At 43.3% G+C, this 9,045-nt stretch overlaps 2 protein-coding genes across 2 annotated transcripts in view; one reads left to right on the forward strand and one right to left on the reverse strand.

Moving 5' to 3' along the window:
- Positions 1-9,045, forward strand: part of LOC114641566 (zona pellucida sperm-binding protein 4-like) — a 102,722-nt gene that overhangs the window by 44,595 nt on the left and 49,082 nt on the right. The gene's annotated exons all lie outside the window — the stretch shown is intronic.
- Positions 4,471-9,045, reverse strand: part of LOC114641555 (zinc finger protein 883-like) — a 16,292-nt gene continuing 11,717 nt past the window's right edge. Inside the window, exon 3 of the mRNA XM_028790591.2 lies at positions 4,471-7,356. Coding sequence (XP_028646424.1) covers positions 5,669-7,356 — 1,688 coding nt within the window. The 3' untranslated portion in view covers positions 4,471-5,668. The remainder of the gene's footprint in view (positions 7,357-9,045) is intronic.

Raw genomic sequence — 9,045 nt, forward strand, 5'->3', positions numbered from 1 at the left:
ATTAGGCACCCCGACAGCTTACCATTTGAACTTATTCAATGACATAATGGTTCTACCTCAACTGATAATTCCATCAGAATCGTGAAGTGTGCTGAAAATAATGACAGTCATGGGTCTCCTCTCTAACGATGGTTAGATACCCTACCTTACAAGTGGACCACCTCCTAACCCGGTGAGACAACTCAACACCATCAAGACAGTAGAAATGGCGATTGACTTCCAAAGACCCCACTCCTGCTTGTCCTCTCTCTGGAAATCACGTTGTCCATGGTGGAGTCATTTTGGGGACAACACTTTGAATTAGGAATTCAGGTTTGGATTCCTGCTTAGTATTTAGGCTCCTGCTTATCAACTGATATTGTTATGGACCCCAGGAGCTTGCCACAGGTATGTATTAAATGGCACAACAGCTAATGACTCTACCGCAATCAGTAATTCCATTAAAATCGTGAAGTTTGCTGATGATAGGACAGTTGTGTGTCTCCACTCCAATGAAGATACACATCCCATATAGAAGTGGACTGCCTTGAAGTATGGTGGTCACGAAAGAGCACAGAACTAAACCCCATCAAGATGGAGGGGACGGTGATCGACTTCTGCAGCCTCGCTCCTGGCTCTTTGGAAATCAACGGCCACCTTGTGTCATGTAATGTTTTGGAGACCACCATTACCAACAGTCCAAAGTGCGAAAAGGACATCACCTGCACTGTTAGGAAAGCACGGCCGTTGACATTTTCTGAGTCCATCTCCATTGACTTTTATTTAGTCACCACCAGGGGGGCCACATCTATAAACGTTGCATACACTCATTTACATGATTAAAGATTAAACCTGGTGTAAAGCCACTCACATTTTCACAGCAGGGTCCCCCATCCACCCACCCATGGGCGGCACCCAACATCAAAGCAGTGCTACTGTTTCTGTGTGATTCCCCGTTCTTTTTTACATTCAATCCCATGACACAGGCTTTATCAAATACACTGAAATGAATTGATATAAGTTTATAATTTTTATTTGCTAAATTTAATTCACTTCATTGTAATCATTCTGTAACAATAGTGCACACAGAACGTCCAAACTATTCCAGCTACCAGAGCTGCTTCAGCGTTGTCACTCTTGTTGCGCCACTCAGAATATTTTAACCCACTATATCTGAGTGTGGAATCACGGCAGCTGATCAGAAAGCTCTACGACGGGTTGTGTCGGGAGTGCAGAGGATTATGGGATGCAGCTGCCAGCCCAGGAGGACATTTATAGCGCATACTGGCTCAGGAAAGCCACCAGCATCTGTATGGATTCCACTCGGCCATGCCACAGTCTATTTGAACCTCTCCCATACAGTATGGCAAACGCTTCCGAGTCTTTCTGTAAGGACCTCGCGGTTCAGAAACAGTTTCATCCCAAGAGCTCTAAACACACTCAATCAGTTCATAAAGTGCTCCTACTTAAAATTACGATGACCTCACTGGAAACCTGCACTACAACTTCAATATTACACAGCCTGAGCTACCTTATGAAGCATTTGCACTATCTGCACTCTGTGTACATGTATATTGGAGTTATGCTTTCATATTATATATATTTTATCGTTTTTTATCTTATTATTATTAATCATTTTACAGGAAAATATGTTTATGGAAAAGCTGCATATTGAATCTCATTGTACCATATACTGACAATAAAGGACGTCAGTTCAATTCAGTAGAACAGATGATGATGAACGGCTTCTAAGTCGATTTAGATTTCCAAGCGCTATCTTCTTTGAGCTCTGTGCTGTTAGAATACTAGGACGTACTGTATACTTGATATCGCTTTTAAGATGAAATGCATTAAAGTATGTATATGACATTATACAGTGTGGCGGACGGCTGGGTACCATGCCCGGCTGGGACGCCCCTTCGATGAGTATTCAGGGGGAGCAGCCCTGGATGGTGCAGTACCTCCCCCTGGACGCTGGATGGCTGCTGTCCTGGGTTGGAGTGGTGCCTAGGATTCTCACAGGGCTTCATGGGAGATGGAGTTCTCCACAGGCCTGTTGGGATCTGGGGTGGCCTCCAGGGGATGTGGCATGGGTTCCTGAGCCCAGCTGGACTAATCTTCAGCCCCACCCGGGAGTGCCACCAGAAACAGGTGATCAAGCACCTGGAGCACTTCTGGGTGGGCCATAAAAGGAGCAAGCAACCACCACTCAATGGCCAGAGTCGGGTGGAGGAGGATGACGACGACAACAACGATGACGACGATGACGCTTGGTGAGGAGTGGTGGTAGAAGAGAGAAAGGAGTGTTGCAGTGTGGTTTTGGTGCTTGGGACGGTGTTGTGCCTGGGGGGATTACGGGGAAAATGTGCCCTCCAGCTGAAGAAAAATAAATAGTTTATTTGTTTTACACATGCCTCTGTGTCAATCTGTGTTGAGTTGGGCGCGATATAGCGCCTTTCTTACCACAGATGCATTGTTAACAGTATATGTTAGTTAAATGAAGTTAACAATTTAACAGCGGTAGCGATGAGCTGGCACCCCATCCAGAGATTGGCCCTGCCTTGCGCTCGATGCCTGCTGGGACTGGCATGACCCTGGATGGATAGATGGATGGAATAATTAAACACGTATCATGAAGATTTTTCAATATCCCTTAAAAGTTTTGAAGAGTCGGCATTCTAAGCTTACAGATGGCTTGACATTTATTACAGAGCTTATTGTGTGGCAATTGGTGACATGGAGAAAGAAAAGGAAAGACAGGAATTGGGGGTTAGTACGCTTGAAAGAGACAGTACTGCTGCAATGAATTATTTTATCGAGTGTCGCTGACGGCACAGCAAGTATCTTACAGGAGGCAGGAACAATCTCTGGATGGGGCACCCGCTTGTCGCTACCACTGCGTCTCCATGTTTAATAACATGCTTTAATTCCTATCAAGTATACATCTCAGTATTATAAAATGCTCAGAGGGCTGTAATGTCACGAATGTAATGTGTTCTGTGTGGCGATCACTGCCTGCATGCTCCTGTTTATGAAAGAGAAAGTCCGCTCAAGAAGCACATAGTGAATCACACACACAGCACATAGAATGCACAGCAGTTAACATACTACTTAAGTTAGGATGGGATCTGTGAAACTCTAGTAAATGAAACTCTTAGAATTCTAAGATGAAGTTTACAATGTTCTACTTTAATGACAAAATAAACTACGAGATTAAAGTGGAAAATTCGAGAATAAAGTCGACATTTCCACCTTTTTTCTTCACTGTGTTCCTATTTGTTTTCCTATTCTCTGTACCCTAAAGTCGACATTTCAACTTTAATCTCGACATAGACCTTTTTTTCCTTCACTGTGTCCCTAATACACTTCCGTAGGACAGTCAGTCAGTCGCATTTTCAGGTCTACTTTAACCACTTTCTGAACCTGAACTTTTGAGGGCCACTCCATTACTTTCCTTATGTTGCTCTTACCACCATCTAAGCCACCAAATGGCACGTTTTTCTTTGCCTCCACTTTGCATTTCTTTTCATACGTGCTTTTCCCATTATCTTTAATTAAAAAAAAAACACTGCACGGAAAGACCTATTTATATTGATCTGCATATTCAAATGGGTGAAATTCTGGAAGGAGTCGGAGTGGAGCCCCAGGCGTGTGCCTTATAATTCACGTTGCTTGGGACAGATAAAGGTGAAGTGAATGGCACTTTGGTTACGCAGCTGAACTTTTTGCTGCATACGCACATTTCTGTCTATGTCCATGCTCCATGTTTATTGTGAATTCTACAAATCGTGTCATGCATGAGGCCCCAGGAGCGTTCTGATGTTTTCTGTCCCCTCGACCTCCCCCATTTCCTCTGGTGACAACCAGTGCTTTCCTATACTGAAAAGGTCACTGGTAGTCAGGACTGCTGGTTTTCATTGCCAGGATTAGGAATACAGTAAGTGAGACCACTGCAGACTCAACTCACCTAGACAACCCCTTTAGTCAGCAGAGTAACAGCCCAGAACTGGTTCATTATTTCCTGTAGATGTTCAGGTCCTAAACAATCATATATTCAGCTGTAACCCCACCAAAGAGTTCTTTCAAGTTGGTATCGATACTTCTTGTTAGTTGGCACTACTCTGTGAATTTGATCTTATTGTACGTCTGTATCTTTAGTTTATTGCACTGAACCTTTTCAGCTTTATTCCTTTGGAGAACGCTTTCATCATATTACAGTACCGTTACTACATTTTTTTTGCTGTTATTTAGCATTTTATGACATAGACCAGTTGCTGTTTGGCTGATATACTTCCAAATGTTCCGAGTCTGATAAAGCAGATACTCGCCTGTACTGTATCAGATTGTGAACCCTTCTGGAACTCTGAACAACTGCTGTAGCAGTAGAGGCGTGGGGCCACCTCTAACACCCTCAGGTACCACTCCAGACACTGGATAAAAGTACAAGACTTCTTTATTTTCTTCAAGTACAGTGCACAAAGCACCCTCCACTCCACACTCATAAATCACAATAACTACAAACAATACTCTTTCTCTAACAAATCCTCCTCGCCCAGACACTTCGCCACCCTACCTCCCAGCTCAGCTCAGTGTCTGGGCTTTTCCACAGCCCTTTTATATCCCCCAACCCGGAAGTGGTTCCTGGCCAAACCCACAAGTCCTTATTCCCTCCGGGTCAGGGTAAACAGTCCTTTCTTCAGCCCGGGAGCACGTCGTTCCTTCCTGTCACGTGATGATGACGCACTCCTGGGTTATAGGGGACATAAGAGCCCACTAGCCCCCCTACAGCGACTCCCGGTGGCCCCCAAGGTATCCAGCAGGGCTGTGTATACAAACTACAAAGTCCATGAGGCCCTGCTGGAACTTGGGGCACGATTATGCTGTCCGGAGGGCTCCTCCTGGCGGCCTGGGGGTGGCGACCGGAGTCTGTAGCCGGTCGTCCATCACAATGAATATTGGTGAGAATCATTTGCCACATTAACAACAACCGTATGGCTTCTTGTGGAGGTTCATTTCTCCACAGTGGTTTCGAGTGCATACAATAACACAGACATGAACCTCACCTCTTAGTCTTAACACAGAGCTGCACGGTTGAAGCTATCACTAGCGGTTTATTTTCAGCAACAGCTTCATGTAGCAGCTGCATCGTTCCTAGTCAAGCTTCCTTCTGTAGTTTGTATGAAGCTCCATTTCATTAGTTCCACGGCACCCAAAATTTCCATTGTTCTGTCCCATGAGCGGCATATTCTCTACATTTCAGGTGCTTTGTCTTTCCATTCCAAGGTGAGATCTTGTGTGTTTCTGAAAATAGCTGGTACGGGAGAATTGCTGGCCACATTAAGTTCACTTTTGTGGTTTATCAGCTGTATAATCTATTTTTATGGCTATGAAAGTCACTGTTGTCTAGGAATCACTTGCCACATTCACAGCAGCTACGAGGTTTACCACCACTATGAATTATTTTATGGCTATGATGAGCAGTGTTGTCTGTTTACCACATTGATGACAACAACAAAGGTTTCTCTCCAGTACAAAATCTTTCAGGTTACTCTGTGTAAATCATTGGCCACATTCTAGACAACAGTAAGATTTCTCCACAGCAGGAATTCAGATCTAAATCTGAAGTTGCTTTATGATTAAAAACCATTTGCCACATTCAGTATCAAAAGTGATTCCCTACTATGAATTCTTACAGAGTAGTTAACTCCTTAAAATTAGAATCCTGTACTTCATCCAGAACAGCAATAAGGCTTTCCGTCACTCTTTCCATGTTTGTAGACACATTAGAAAAACTGTTTGCCACACTTTCTCGAGTATGAATTCGTGTGTGCCTCCGAAAACTACTACAGGAAGAGAATTTTTTGCCACATTCAAAACAGCAATAAGGTTTTTCTCCTGTGTGGATTCGAATGTGGCTCTTAAGACTGGTTATTTGTGTGAATTGTTTGCCACATTCCAAACAGCAATGGGATTTAGTGTGGACTCTCATGTGAATATCAAGACTGTTCATGTCTGAGAAGTGCTTGCCACATTCAGAACAGCAATGTGGATTTTCATCGGTATGATTTTTTTTATGGCTATGAAGTCCACTGCTGGTTGAGAATCGTTTACCACATTCAGAACAACAATAAGGTTTCTCTCCAGTATGCACTCTGATGTGTTCTTGGAGGTGGCATTTTTGGAAGAATCTTTTCCCACAGTCAGAACAGCAATGAGGCTTCTCTCCAGTATGAATTCTGATGTGCTGCTGAAGGTAGCATCTTTGTGAGAATCTTTTCCCACATTCTGAACAAGAATAAGGCTTCACTCCAGTATGAATTCCTCTGTGTTGATGGAGGCTACCGAGGTATGAGAATCGTTTGCCACATTCCAAGCAACAATGGGGTTTCTCTCCAGTGTGAACTCTCATGTGGCTATTAAGATACTTAATTTTTGAGAAATGCTTGCCACATTCAGAACAGTGATGAGGCTTTTCACCAGTATGAATTATTTTATGGCTACAAAGTCTACTGCTGCTAGAGAATTGTTTACCACATTCAGAACAACAATAAGGTTTCTCTCCAGTATGAACTCTGATGTGTTCTCGAAGGTGGCATTTTTGAAAAAATCTTTTCCCACACTCAGAACAGCAATGAGGTTTCTCGCCAGTATGAATTCTTCTATGTTTATGAAGAGTACCAACATGTGAGAATCGTTTGCCACATTCCAAACAACAGTGAGGTTTCTCTCCAGTGTGAATTCTGATGTGACTCTGGAGATGACTCGCTTGCGAGAACCGTCTGCCACATTCAGTACAACAATAAGGTTTTTCTCCAGTATGAAGTTTTACATGTTTATAAAGATTGCTGTCACTGGAAAAGCTTTTACCACATTCAGAACAGCAGTATGGTTTCTCTGCAGTATGAAGTTTCGCATGCCTCCGAAAACTGCTACTGGTGGAGAACTTTTTGCCACACTGAGAGCACACATAAGGTTTTTCTCCAGTGTGAATTCTTTTGTGGACCCGAAGATTACGAATCTGTGAAAATCGTTTACCACATTCTGTACAACAGTGGGGTTTCTCTCCAGTGTGAACGCTCATGTGGATGTTAAGACTCCTTCTGTTTGAGAATCGCTTGCCACATTTTAAACAATGACATGTGTCTCCTGTGTGAATTTGGACCTGTTCATAAACTTCTTGTTGATCAGTGTTGATGGCTTCTCCCTGCGTTTGGCTGCCAGCAGTGTCAGAGCTGCACTGGACAGAGGCTCCTGTCAAATTATTGGATCCGCTTGTCGATTTCTCCATTTTATCATCGTTCCATTTGTGTTGCAGTTTACACGGAGGAGAAATTTGAACAAATGAAGACATGGAGAGGCTGCCATTTCCATTTACATCTGAAACAACACAAAGAAAATTTCTTTTAAATAAATACACCATCATTAAAATGATATGGGGGCTGAGATGACCCATGTAGTGAAGTAGGGGCACAGCTGTTTAGTAATTTATTCTAGGAGCAGGGGATAGATAATTTACAGGCACACCCCAAAAGAGCACAGGAAAAAAAAAAATAGTTTTGCATTGGGCAAAATGACTAAATACACAAGTAAATATTCTTCAAAATCATGGCTGCCCCATCTGTCTTTCCTCAGAGGTCAGCAGCGTGGGTGTTGCTTTAGATTCAAATCTGCCATTAAAGTCTCGTGTTCATCAATGTTGGCACTGGTAACACTTGAGTTTCAGAGAATTACACTAAATGTCTAACTAGTGTAAGAATTTGGATGACCTCAGCGTAGGATATGAGAAGAAGTCAGGAAGCTTCCTACACCCCACTCCCAGTGAGAGGTTGGAGTTCACCTCTGAGACTGAGTGACGTCACAATTTTATCCCAATCAAAATAATAATAATAATAATAATAATAATAATGGCATTTTTCCAAACACAAATCCTATACCACATCATCAATTGTGCGGATTACCAAAATATTACAGCACACAAGTGTTAGATTTGCGGGTTTTCTGAAACCATCATTGGGTCAAAATTATACATGCAGGGTGAAAAATATCCCTAATATTTGTGGAAATGTTTCTTACCACGCTAAATCTTCCGATAGCCATTGACAAGCATCAGGCAGAATTCTAGCTTGGATTTTTGAGAACTCTTCATCATAAGAATATGACCAGAGCAGTCCGCATCCCTTCAATACAGCCGAGGTCAGGCCGTTCCAAAGGCTTCCCGTTAGCCCCATTTAGCTGTTTCAACACCAGCTCTGAGGTGTGTTTAGGGTTGTTGTCCTGTTGGAACACCCAAATACATGAGGGGTTCAACCTTCTAGCTGATGGTTCGAGATGATGCTTGAAGAGTCCTCTTCCGTTATTCCATCCACTTTGTGTAACGCAGCAGCTTTGAGGCTCCAGAGTGTGTGCTGTTACCACAATTGAGCTAACCATTGGGTTGAACGTCTCCCCCTTTCTTAACCAAAGACACCTCAGGTTATTCTGCCCAAAACAACTCCATTTTTTGTCTCATCTCACCATAAACCTTTCCACCAGAAGGCTTCTTTCTCCCTGTGATCATCCACAAATTTAAATTGAGCTTGAAGGTGTCCATTTTGGAGCAGGGGCTTCTTTCTTGGACAAACTTTGGCCATGCAAAGCTTGCTTGACCATGGACGCTGACACGGGTGTTCTAGAAGCTTCCAGTTTGGAGCAGTCCTCTCTCTTGGTGGTTCTTGGATGGGATCTGACCATTGTCACCAATTTTCTCTCCACTTAGGGTGGCTTTTCTCTTCCAGACCTTGGCATGGTGACTACAGCTCCAAACAAACTGACGATTTGAGAATGGATGATCTTGGAGGGTGAAGTTGTTTAGCAGTGGCTCCGAGAGACATTCATGACTTGAGTCAGTTCCCTCGGTCACATCTGCACTGAACTTCTCGAACTCGTCAGACGAGTGAGGAGATCATCCTGATCACTGACGGGTAGTTAAGAGGCACAGAGTTCAGACACATTTGGGAACCTTCAGCACCACTTCATTCATTACCAAAGGATATTGCTGACCCTGAACGTATAGTTTTGACCAGATGA

This window comes from Erpetoichthys calabaricus, chromosome 5 (genome assembly GCF_900747795.2).
Source record: "Erpetoichthys calabaricus chromosome 5, fErpCal1.3, whole genome shotgun sequence".
Classification (NCBI taxonomy): Eukaryota; Metazoa; Chordata; class Cladistia; order Polypteriformes; family Polypteridae; genus Erpetoichthys; species Erpetoichthys calabaricus.